A 12,942-nucleotide genomic window follows, 5' to 3' on the forward strand; every position below is an offset into this window, starting at 1 on the left:
AGTTGTGAAGAAAGGGGAACCCTCTTACACTGTTGGTGGGAATGCAAGTTAGTACAGCCACTTTGGAAAACAGTGTGGAGGTTCCTCAAAAAGTTAAAAATAGAGCTACCCTATGACCCAGCAATTGCACTACTGGGTATTTACCCCAAAGATACAGATGTAGTGAAAAAAAGGGCCATATGCACCCCAATGTTCATAGCAGCAATGTCCGCAATAGCCAAACTGTGGAAAGAGCCAAGATGCCCTTCAACAGACGAATGGATAAAGAAGATGTGGTCCATATATGCAATGGAATATTACTCAGCCATCAGAAAGGATGAATACCCAACTTTTGCATCAACATGGATGGAACTGGAGGAGATTATGCTAAGTGAAGTAAGTCAAACAGAGAAAGACAATTATCATATGGTTTCACTTATTTGTGGAACATAAGGAATAGCATGGAGGACATTAGGAAAAGGAAGGGAAAAATGAACGGGGGGGGGGGGGGGAATGAGGGGGGGAGATGAACCATGAGAGACTATGGACTCTGAGAAACAAACTGAAGGTTTTAGAGGGGAGGGAGTGGGGGGATGGGTTAGCCTGGTGATGGGTATTAAGGAGGGCATGTATTGCATGGAGCACTGGGTGTTATACGCAAACAAAGAATCATGGAACTCTATATCAAAAACTAATGATGGACTGTAGGGTGACTAACATAACATAATTTTAAAAAATTATTTAAAAAAAGGAGTTGTGAGTTTAAACAGCAGTGAGATGTAACTACATACCTATTAAAATGACTAAAAGTGAAAAACAAAAAACAAAACAAAACAACCCCCCCCCACACACACAAACAGACAAAAACAAAGGCTGACAAGGATGCCAAAGCAACAGGCATGCTCAGCCCTTGCTGCTGGGAATGCAAAATGGTACAGCTGCTTTGGAAGACAGTTTGGCAGTTTCTTACAAAGCTAAACGTAGTCTCGTCATATGATCCAGCAGTCATATTCCTAGGTATTTACCAAATTAATTTGAAAACATATCCACACAAGGGCCAACATCCAAATGTTTATAGAGGCTTTTTTTCAGAGTTGCAAAAACCTCAGGCAATCAAGATGTCCTTCAATAGGTGAATAGATAAATGGTGGGACATACATAGCATGGAATATTTATTTCTAAAAGGAAATGAGCTATGAAGCGATGAAAAGACCTGAAGGAAACTTAATGCATATTGGCAAGTGAAAGAAGCCAATCTGAGAAGGCTAGATCCTGTATGATTCTGGCTCTATGACATTCAGGAAAAGGCAAAGCTACAGATAGTGAAAAGATCAGTGGTTGCTAGGAGCTCAGGGAGAGAAAAGCAAGAAATGAATAGGTGAAGTTCAAGGGATTTTTAGAGTGGTGAAACTAGTCTGTATGCTACTTTGATGGTGGATACATGGCCTTATGAATTTGTCAATAGACTTGGCGCCTGGGTGGCTCAGTCAGTTAAGCGTCTGCCTTCAGCTCAGGTCATGATCTCAGGATCCTGGGATTGAGCCCTCTCTCTCTCTTTCAAATAAATAAATAAAAATTTTACAAATTTGACTTTACAGCACAAAGAGCAAACTTTGTTGTATACAAATTTTAAAAAAATCATTTAGGAAGTTGGGGGATTCTGGGAAGGAATTCGTACTATGACAAGAGTCTAACTGAAGGGGGTGGGAGGGAGAGATCCTGACCTAGGTAACTTTGGAAATGAGTAGAGTCTGTACGTCTAAGGGCAAAAGGAACTGCAAGGAGGCACCATCCCCTAGTTGATAAAGTTTGTTCCCATGGAGTACAGGTTAATAATTCTGATACTTGTATACCTGTATACTGGAATTGAACAAGTAAGTGGATGGCAAATAGTTGGAGCCAGGTTTCTCATGATTGAAGTGGAAATTTATAGATAGGCAAGAAGATAAGCTTATAAGATACGCTCATGATTTACAATTATAAAGAAAATAAGATGAAATTTAGTTTATTTCTTTATAGACTTACCACAATTAGTCATTTCTATTTAATTACATGTTGTTATAATTCCACACACACACATACCACTCAAATAATTTTTAAAGCAAGTTGAACAAAACGCAAGCCAACAATTGTACTAGGATTAATGTACATCTTGCTCAAATTTTTATTAACCAAATATATCAGGTTTATAAAAATATAAGAAGACTAAATTAGTAATAATTAAAATTTGATCAAAAGTATACTTTTATTATTTATTTTTTTATTTTTTATTTTTTTTGGGAGAGACAGAGAGAGAGAGTAGAGGCAGAGGGAGAGGGAGAAGCAGACTCCCTGCTGAGCACGGAGCCCGATGTGGGGCTCGATCCCAGGACCCTGATCATGACCTGAGCTGAAGGCAGACGCTTAACTGACTAAGCCACCTGGGTGCCCCCAAAAGTATATTTTAGTTAACATCAAAGTAGTTCCCCTTACACAAAACATAAACTTTATGACATAAAAATGTTCATTTGTGAAAGTTAGCTTAGATAGAGTGAAAACTGGGATGTCGCAGATCTGTTTATGGCAGCATGGTGTTGATGCCCAGACTGTGTGCATAAGAGTAGCAGTAACATAGAAAATAAACATATGTGATGATTTCGTCCTTCCATCCATCATGTGAGTATCATATGTGAACATCATAGAGGTGAGGGATAAAGAAAGTGTAGATTTCCTCGTGAAAGCATACACGAAAACTCTTTACCTGTAACAATCATCCGTTTTCCTACTGTGGCAGATATTGGCTCTCGAAATGATACAGATGCCATGGCGAAGGTCTTCACTGTGCACCTGGACTTTCTTCCTCAGCTTCCTCAGACCAATTTGCCCTAGAAAGAGTCAAAGACTCTGCAGTCTCTTTCTCCCTGTCTGTGTCCTAAACTAGGTGGTTGCTAAGGACTCTTTACGACAGGGAAATCCGGTATTCCTTCTAACAAAGTTCTGTATTCTAGTCTCTAAGAACAGATGGATACAACTGTAATGTTCCCAGGATCTGCATCTAATAATATATTTTTAAAATCTGTCAGTAGCAAGTCAAAACAGACCTGTTCAAGTACTAGATCTAGAACAGACTTATGTCACAGACGACCTGGCAGGCTCAATCTCAAGACTTCTTAACAACATTTCCCAAAGAAAGTTCTGCAGAGGGCTGTTACTGTAAACAAACAAACAAAAACAACAAGCAAAACCCACAAATCATTATTAAGTGCATTTGAGACACACTGGCTAGATAAAATACAATACAAAATTATACTAATGAATGAATGATTGTATCTGTATCCATATCTATTTATCTTCCCAGCCCCAATTCCAATACTTACAATATGTGCCCTGGTCACATCAATTTATTTATGATTCCCATAACGTGCGATGCTCGTTTATTCTTCTCAGCCTTTACACATGCAATTCGTTCTTCCTATAATGTTCCTATGCAAATATTACTTGTCATCTGAAGGCCAGAGTCCACATCTCCTCTTCCAGGAGGATGCCTGCTGACATAGCAGAGTATTTTCTCCTTCATGACCCTTAAACTTCTGTAGCATATTGTTTATACCTATCTTTTAAACTCTCACCATTTGTTTTAATTGTCTATTTAACTGTCTGCCACCCCACTAGAATCTAACTCCCAAGAGTTCATGGGAAAGGCATCTTATTCATCTTTCCGATTTCCAGAGACTTCCATGCAATAGATATTTAATAAATGTTGTGAGGTAGATAAATGAATGCACAGCTAATTTCAGCCTGCCCAGAAATATAATATTGACCACCTGATAATCCATGGAATAGAAATTGTAATGGTAATTTCAAATTCAACACCAAATATATGAAAAGGTAATACCTTTTGTTTGTTGAAAGAAAATAAAATAAAAACAGTATTGACTATGGAGAGGTTTGGTAGCGTGGTAGGCAGAGAGATGCACCATCCAGTTCCCCTTCAGGGAAGGGCTTGCCTCCTCGCTGCAGGAAATGCAGTGAGCCCAGAGCCTCCCGCTATCAGCTCCTGCAGGGTCTGCTTTAGCTGCAGAACTGCGTCTTCTGTTGGAGGTCGAGCCCTTTCCAGGGCAGCCTGTTTCGAGTGACTAAGCCAGGTGGGGGTATGATGGCCAATCATTTCTGTCTGCCGCAGGACAAGTTTTTTGCCTGATAGGCCAAGGTTTTGTTGAGCCCTCGTCACAGTTCAGCTTCTCCGTCTGCCCAATCCTGCTTCTGCCTCTTCCTGTTCACAGGTGTAGATCCCAAATAACCATCTTGCCCCCCAACTCCTAGAGAACCTGATGTGTGAGGACCAGACAGCACAGACATACATGCACAAACATGTTATACAGGAAGGCCCCTCATCTTAACCACTCAACCCTTCCAATCAGAAACTGATTCTGTTTCCCCTGTGTGGGCAACTAGAGTCAGTCTTTGTTTTGCTACTGATCTTCGGTGCCGTTTTCTTTGATCCTGGCCTGTACTGCACTCTTCCTGTCCTCTATATTGGCCCTCTGCAGTTTCAGAAGCTTTTCTGCTCTTTCTGAAGTTACTGGTTCTGGTTATTATGGTCAAGAGCTCTCTATCCCTAGCTGAAAGATTCTCTCAGAAAATTCCCTATCTGGGGTGCCTGGGTGGCTCAGTCAGTTAAGCATCTGCCTTTGGCTCAGTTTGTGATCCCAGGCCCCATGTCGGGCTCCCTGCTCAGTGGGGAGTCTGCTTGTTCCTCTCCCTCTGCCCCTCCCCCTGCTTGTGTGCTCTCTCTCTCTCTCTCAGATAATTTAATAAAATCTTAAAAAAAAAAAAAAAAGGAGAATTCCCTATTTGTGTCCTCGGACCTATCATTTTCCAAGCTCAAGCTGTTCAAATTTGAAACCTGTTAGTGGGAGACAGGAACCTGCCCATTTAGCTATGTCACTTGTGATTTTCCTGGTGGGCTGGGAAGAGAAAAGAAGGAGGAAGCTGAATGAGGAAAAGTAAATTCTTTAGGAAAACAAGCAGAAAATAAAGGAGACCTTGGCTTTGAGCTGAGGACCTCCCATTAACCCATCATGGGAAACACACGCTTCCCCTCTGCCTTAAAACTGTTGCAAACTTTACATCTGTCGTGGTCTCAGGGTCAACAATTCTGATGGCAAAGGGCTAGAGGAAAGGGAAAATAGAGGAGAAAAACCAGTTCTTCTCTGCAAGATTATTCCACCAACTCAATACGTACATTTAGGTTCATTTCTTTTTCATTTTGGGGGGGGGGTTTAAAAATGATTTTACAATTAAGTAAAATATATACATGGTTCCAAAGTAAAATCCTTAAAATAAATATTTAGAAAAGTCTAGCTTTTGTTCTTGTAATCTCCATCTTGTTATTTCCTTTTCCTTACACTTTTAAAAACTATAAGTAAATATATCCTTATATCCTCCCCTTTCTCAGAAAAACAGTAACAAACTGAACACACGTGTTCCACCTTGCTTTTTTCACTTAATACATCTGGCAATTACTTTATAGCATTATATAAAGATAGTTCTCATTTTTGTACAGCTTCAAAATACTCTATTGTATAGATTTACCATAATTTATCCAGCCAGTACTCTAGTAATGGTTAATATGGGCTATTTCCAACATTTTGTTGTTATAAAAAGTGCTACGGAGTATTGCTCTCTACATACATCTTCTCATATATTTTGCAGTACACCTTTGGGATATATTCTTAGAAGTGTGAATGCTGGACCAAAGGGTAAAAGCATATAAAAATTTATTATTTTTTTTAAAGATTGTATTTATTTATTTGATAGAGAGAGACACAGCGAGAGAGAGAACACAAGCAGGGGGAGTGGGAGAGGGAGAAGCAGGCTTCCCGCTGAGCAGGGAGCCAGATGCGGGGCTCGATCCCAGGACCCTGGGATCATGACCTGAGCCGAAGGCAGACACTTAACGACTGAGCCACCCAGGTGCCCCTAAAAATTTATTTGATATTGCCAAATGTTCCCCATAATGACTGTACCAATTATATTCCAACCAGCAATGTGTGAGAATGCCTAGTTCCACACAGCCTCACCCGCAGAGTGTGTTGTCCAACTTTGGGTTTTATGATAGATAAGTAACGGTAACATAGTAATTGACATTTCTCTTATTATTATCAAGATTGAGCATCTTTTTATATGTTTAAGAATCATTTGCATTATTTTCTATGACCCTTCTGGTCATTTCTCTTGTGTATTTTACTCTCTGGCCGTTGCCATTTTTCTATCCTACTTTTAAAAGCATGAGCTAACATTCTAAAGGAGGACAACAGACACCTCAACAGAGAGTTACAATAAAATGTAGTAAGGTCAGTGATGATTACAGTAATATGTTTAATGAATACAGGTTTCCCTCACTACCCAAAGGCAGAGCACGCCTATGAAACCTTCCGTAAACTGAAATGACGTAAAGTGAAGAGTCTCCCCTGCTTTCTGAAAGTTCATGTTAGCTCACGCTTGCTTTCACAAACGACCTACATTAGTACCTGTTTTCGCTAACCGAAAGAAATCCTGAGAGTAGTCTCACTTTTATGAAGAAATTAGTGTACTAATGCAAGAGAGCAGAGGATCACCCGCCAAGGCCTAGGACAGAGCAGGAGGGGCCACAATGTGGTGAGACCGGGTTTCCCTGAGGAAGTGACATCTGAACTGTGTCTCCAAGAATGGCGAAGATCTGGGTGAGGGACAAGGGATGAGGGGCTGGAGGATGGCGTGGCCAGAGAGGACCTTTGGACAAAGGGAACAGCTTGAGCGAAAGGCTGAGAGCGGAGAAAGAGCCAAGATGGGAGATAGGACTGGGGAAGCCCTGTCTGCTCTGCTAGGAGCTGGGACTACTCTGTGGACAATGAGGACTCTGAAGGGTTTTTAATGAGTGGAGACTGGTCGGGCTTCAGTTTAAATAGAAGATGAGCTTGAGCATAAAAGGCTGGGGACAGGGGGCCCCAGCCGGTAGTTGTTGAATTGGTCCAGGAAAACAAAGATGGGCACCTGAGCTAAGGCAGAGGTGACAGGAATGGAGAAGAGACACACTCGGGAATGGGTTGAACAGAGGTTGTAAGGAGTCAGGGTGACCCCAGTTTTCCAGCTTGAGTGGTAGTAATATAACAAAATAAAAGGGGGAAAATAAGGGAAAAAGAAAACCAACGCCAATGAATAAAGCATTAAGTAGGTGTGGATTTGTATCTGCTGTACAACAGGATCATGGGACAGTTACAATTAAGCCCAAATTGTCATAAAATGTTTTGACAGCTCTTGAACTCATTCTAAGGGATTAAAGAGGATCTCCTGCGGCCACCAGATGCATTTCTATTAGAGAAAATCCCTATTATTTATGAATCGGGAGCAGTCTCCTCCGATGAAACAGGGTTTGCTGCTTGGCACCAGTGAAATTTTGGCTATTGTCTTGCTTCGCTAATTTAACAGGAACATCAAAGTAACCACTTTAACGGTACAACCGCCGAAGCCAGCACAGTGGTCCCACCAAAACACCTTGTTCTAACATCTGGGGAGGCATCGGGCTTTACATTTTAACCACACAAAAGCGAGACAGACCAGAAACTCTTATAATACAGCAGTGGTAGGAATTTCCAGGTGAATATACGTCAGAATTTACTAAAATTACCTAATAATATTTAAATATCCTATTTCTAAGCACACTTTGGAAACTGGGGAGCTTTGCCACCCCTGTACCCGTGAATATTTCCTTATGCTTTTTTTTAAAAAAAGATTTTATTTATGTATTTGACAGAGAGAAAGAGCACTAGCAGGGTGAATGGAAGGCTGAGGGCTTCCCACTGAGCAGGGAGCCCGATGTGGGGCTCGATCCCAGGACCCTGGGATCATGACCTGAGCCGAAGGCAGACGCTTAACTGACTGAGCCACCCAGGTGTCATGTTCCTTATACTTCTAAGCACCAAATATTTTTGTTTCCTTTCCTTATATTCCTCTTTTCAGGCAATAATCTAGAAAACACAGAATGAAGTCACAGACTTGGCTCCCAGTCCCAAAAACTGTTCTGTGTAACACTGGCAAGCTGATTTTCTGTAAAATGAGAATGATTGTGCCTACCTCAAAGGGCAAAGGGGATAAAGTATGTAAAATGTTTATCACAGTGCTTGTCACATAGCATTTACTCGGTAAATATTCGTTGTAATATTAGTCTCATCATCCTACCTTTCACCTTTGCCACAACCCCATTCTCCTTTTAGGAAATACACACCACTAATACAAATTTAAACTGTGACCATAATAACCTTATTTTTTATATTTGGGCTTGCAAGACCAGCCATGAAAGTGTCTGTATTCTTCCTCCTACTCATTTAGCTGTAATTCAGGTGTTCGCACCAGGAGTATAGTAGTATTATTCCCTGTCCGTCTAATCAACCCAAATTCCCACAGTTGTAGTTAATTTAATTGGGGATGATGGCACACTTAAGCTTTTTCCATAGAAACACAGTTTTTAAAAATTAAAACTGTAAACATTATCATTACTATCCTTTAACTGCTGTACTAGTTATTAAAAAACAATAAATAATTAAAGCCAGTGTTTAGCAACAGTAATGCTCATATCTTACAAATATGTGAATTGTTTTTCTTAAAAATGACCTCAGCCCCTCATTTTTTTCCTCGACCAATCTGATCCTGGGAGAGGTTAGCTAAGGAACTAACCAAGCGCCCAGGGGAGCTGGAAGCAGAACCAGGACAAAAACCCATCCTCTTGATCCTCAGTCCAGGGTGCTTTTCTCCCTACCCTACCTCATAAAAGAATCTGTCATCTGTTTTGCTCAAGTGTGGCAGCATGGATATCAACAGCTCTAAGAGTTTGCTCTAATGTTGTAGTGTGTGGTCTTTCTTTGGCTACCAGTTTAATTTCTTGGCAAAATCGTCTTCACTGAGCAATGAACAAATATAACTGGACACTTACTATGTGCCCGCCACTGTGCTAAACACTCCCCCCAAAGTTTTCTCATTATCTGCACAATAATGTTATGGCACAGAGTTATTATTCATGATTTATTAATAAGGTCAGTGAGTTTCAGAGAGTTTAGTGTCAAAGTTTTGTCTTATTGTACATTCATGACAGACAAGGTATATTCCCAAATCTGGCTAATTTTGGGGGGGTTGTTATAACTGGAATCTAAATTTGACCTTCTACAATCATACCTGTCAAAATGGTACTTTCAATATGACTGAAATTCTCCCATATGAAAAAGTGATCATAAGTAGAAACTATTCTTCTCTGTGCTATTACAGCTCCCCAGCCTGTGAATACAAATGAGGTGATAGTTACCTTCGATCCCAGCTTTTCCTAGCTTAATAACCCTCTTCCCTTTATAACCACAGAAAATCAATCCCCTTTGGAATTTCTCCTCTTCTCCCTCAACCAGCATGAATCTCTGAAGTCCCTAAATGCCCATCCAACCTTCTCTAGTCTCTGCTTTAAGCTTTAACTTGACTGTGGCTCAACCACATTTTACTTAAGCCTCTCCACTGGCCGCAGTGAAATTCTGCTAATCTCTGTTCCCCAGCTCACCCAGTTGTCACTGGGCTCCTGGCCCCCATTCCATTCTCTGTACTGTCACTCTGACTCAGACTCCTTGACAAGATGGGAAGGAAAACAAGTCCCTTCTTCTATGAGTTGCTCTCTTAGAGGGCCACCAACAGATTTTCTTGGGTTCCAAAGGACAACCCAGTTTTAGGTGACAGCTCTTTTGATTATTTAATGAGTGTACTGTTGACTGCATGGGGTCAGGATAGGTACTTTTGATCTGGAAGCTCCTCTCCCCCAAATGTCAGGTCTTTGGTTGAGCCCAATGTACTATGCCATACTTAGCCTTTTCTTGGATTAGTTCTCTCTCCTGCCTCGAAAAATCTACCTGTGAAAAATTTCTTCCATCAGCACACTCCCTCTACCCAACTCCCTTTTTTCCTATCGGTCATCCAGTTCACCAGACATGCTTCAAGTTATTTTCCCTAGAAACTCCCACCTCCCTTTGAAAACACTGGATACAATTAGCAATCAGGAGAGAGGAGTGAGAGAAGGTTTCCCCAGTGCGCAGCCAGGAACCAACTCTTGCCAAGGAAATGTATTTTTATGACAGACTATAAATATTTACAGTTATGGGGAGAATAAGCAATTAAATGTCATCTCCAATGATATGTGTTCTTCTGTAAGTTTTTCTAAAGCTCCTCCTCAGAACCAAGGTCTGAAGTTCAGTGTATCTTCATCTCGCTTCCTGAGGTGAAGCATAATTTATAGCAGTTGTACATTGTAATGTTCCATACCAATGTCAGACCTTTGATATTGATATAAGCTATAACTTCTTTATATTTGCCAATCATTGGCCATGCCATAGAATGAGCATTCAGATATGATCCTCAAAGAGGGCCTCATCGCTACAAATGTAAAAAATCATAAAAAGTAGCCTGTTACATTGTACTTGACGTGGATTATACACAAGTATGGGTGTTTGGTCTAGTCTTAAGAAAAAACTCCATTTCTTTGAAAAATTTCTTAGCAAATTCAGCAGGATTTCAATGGGGGGAACAACTTTTCTTATATATATTATTAGAATTTTTTAACATCATCTTTTTATTAAACTCTAATGTAACATTTAGAAATGTTATTTTAAATGGCTAGGAACAGTGTGAGCTGAAGAGATGGTAACAACATCTAGGAAAGAGCACATGAATGGGCCTGGGGCCTCCTTAGTGGTAGAAGGTGAGACCCACCCCTCCCCACTCCTCGCTGTCACTCAACCTCGATGGGGGAAGTTTAAACAAAACCAAGTTAAAATGCTTTGTATTAAGGAAAATTAAGGTCCCAGTAGGGAGTAGATTGGGGCTTCTTAGACTGGAGGAAAAATGGCAAGACGGAAGAGAAGGTTTGGTAGACTAGGGGGGTCTCTTAGGGAGGGGCACATCAGACCCTGAGGACAGTCAGGACTTCCCCATGCTGCGGTTATCCAAGAAACTGGAGAAGTCTAATTTCAGGAAACATTGAATTTTAATTTTAAGTTGTTTGTTATCTGTGCTCTGCTGTGCTTCCATTCAGCAGCCCTGTGTTGGTGGCATCTCAGGGAAGTTGAAGAAAGTAGGGCAGGGCCCATTGTAGAACAAAGCTCCAGCAGGAACAGAACCTCAGCCCGCAGAGGCAGGCTGACCACTGCAGGAGGGGAGTAATTCCAGAGAGAACAGTGACTGATGGGAATCCTGGAAGAGAGAAGAATTTCTACAGCTGTGAGGGAAAGGGGTGACATAGAGCATTTTATTTGAGGTATTGAGATAACAGCTGATCCCAGAAGGCTGAAAAACAGAGATTTCAGGAGTGGACAACTCACACTAACATGTAACAATAATCCAAATCAAATGGTAGCCCCCAAATAACTAAAATACTTGAAAATAATTTGTTTTATTACTATCAAAAGTTTAAATAATCAGGGAATGGAGTATTTAATCATCAAAGGTTTTAATCTCAACTTTATAAAATGTACCGAAGCTAGACTGTGCTTTTTTTTTTTCCAAAACTAGAATATTTTTAAGTTGATGAAATCATAGATACTTACTTATTTTGGGCGACCCACAGTTTCTTAATATAAGCTGAGAATTGTTGTTACAGCAGCCAGCACTAGAGTTTCTCTTGGGTTACAAACTTCCTTTATTCTTTTTAGGCCATTTAAGGTGGGAAGGAGAAGCCCTGAGGGCATGGCACAAAGGAGCCTGTGAAACAGAGTTTTAAATTGTCCACAGAAGAAGTAAAAGGAGTGGGGGTGGGGAAGGGCCATGAGAGAGATGGGGCACCGTGCAGGAAATGAGAAGGTGGACTGAAGAAGATGGAAGGGAGCCACTGGACGGAAAGGTGTATTAGTTATCTGTTGCTGCATAACAAATTACCCCAGAACTTAGTGGCTTAAAAAACCAGATATTTATTTTCTCACAGGTTCTGTGGGTCAGGAATCTGGGTGCTGCTTAGCTTGGTGCCTCTGGCGCATGGTCTCTCATGAGGTCGTGGTCCCGGTGTCGGCTGAGGCTGGGGTCTTCTGTGAAGACTCAGTGGGAGAGGATCTGATTCCAAACTGACTTAGCCGGTTGTTGCCAGGGTTTGATTCCTCGAGGGCTGGTGTGCTGAGGTGTGTGTTTCTCCATAGGCAGCTCACCACATGGAGCTGGCTTTCTTCAGAGAGAGCAAGTGAGAGCGTGCGCCCAAGACAGAAGCAACAGCCATTCTGTAACCTAATCTAGTACATGACTTCCCATCACCTTTGTCACATTCTTTTTGCTAAAAACAAGTCACTAAACCAGCCCATGTTGAAGGGTAGGACATTACACAAGAGCATGAATACCAGGAGGTAGGGATCATTGGAGACCATTTAGAAGCTTTCTGTCCCAGGTAGCCAATGAGAAATCCTCAGTGGCAGTGTGGCTGGGGGTATTTTAAGAGCAGGGATGATAACTATCGAACTTTCATTGTTTCTAAATCTGCTTCAGCCTCTTAAACATCAACACTGACTCTTGCACTGTCCATCAGGTGTTGGGAGATTGACATATCCCTAGAGGGGGTGGGGTGGGCGTGGGAAGGGTGTGGTTGGTGGATAGAGAGTTGGAAGTTTTCAGACTTTGATATTTGGTTGTCTCACTCTTTCATTACTGTATTTTCTGAGGCCTTTGGGAACATTCCCCATTAGTGGCCATGACTCTATCAGTTCTTTTTTTTTTTTTGACACAGAGAGAGACACAGCGAGAGAGGGAACACAAGCAGGGGGAGTGGGAGAGGGAGAAGCAGGCTCCCCGCTTAGCAGGGAGCCCGATGCGGGGCTCGATCCCAGGACCCCGGGATCACGCCTGAGCCGAAGGCAGACACTTAACGACTGAGCCACCCAGGCGCCCCAACTCTATCAGTTCTATTAGACCACTAGCATTCAGAAAAGTTAAAAAATA

General features: G+C 41.5%; 1 protein-coding gene and 1 long non-coding RNA gene across 2 annotated transcripts in view; both read right to left on the bottom strand.

Moving 5' to 3' along the window:
* Window positions 1-2,783, bottom strand: part of CUNH4orf45 (chromosome unknown C4orf45 homolog) — a 78,935-nt gene extending 76,152 nt beyond the window's left edge. Inside the window, exon 1 of the mRNA XM_032412704.1 lies at window positions 2,720-2,783. Coding sequence (XP_032268595.1) covers window positions 2,720-2,783 — 64 coding nt within the window. The remainder of the gene's footprint in view (window positions 1-2,719) is intronic.
* An 8,203-nt stretch (window positions 2,784-10,986) lies between these two features.
* LOC116637579 lies at window positions 10,987-12,446 on the bottom strand. The gene is made up of 3 exons (XR_004300500.1): window positions 11,943-12,446; window positions 11,571-11,724; window positions 10,987-11,217 (listed from the first exon to the last, which is right to left on the bottom strand). It is a non-coding gene; the product is annotated as an uncharacterized LOC116637579 (long non-coding RNA).
* Window positions 12,447-12,942: the final 496 nt, after the last annotated feature.

The sequence above is a fragment of the Phoca vitulina genome, unplaced genomic scaffold (assembly GCF_004348235.1).
Source record: "Phoca vitulina isolate PV1807 unplaced genomic scaffold, GSC_HSeal_1.0 scaffold14, whole genome shotgun sequence".
NCBI classification, from domain to species: Eukaryota; Metazoa; Chordata; class Mammalia; order Carnivora; family Phocidae; genus Phoca; species Phoca vitulina.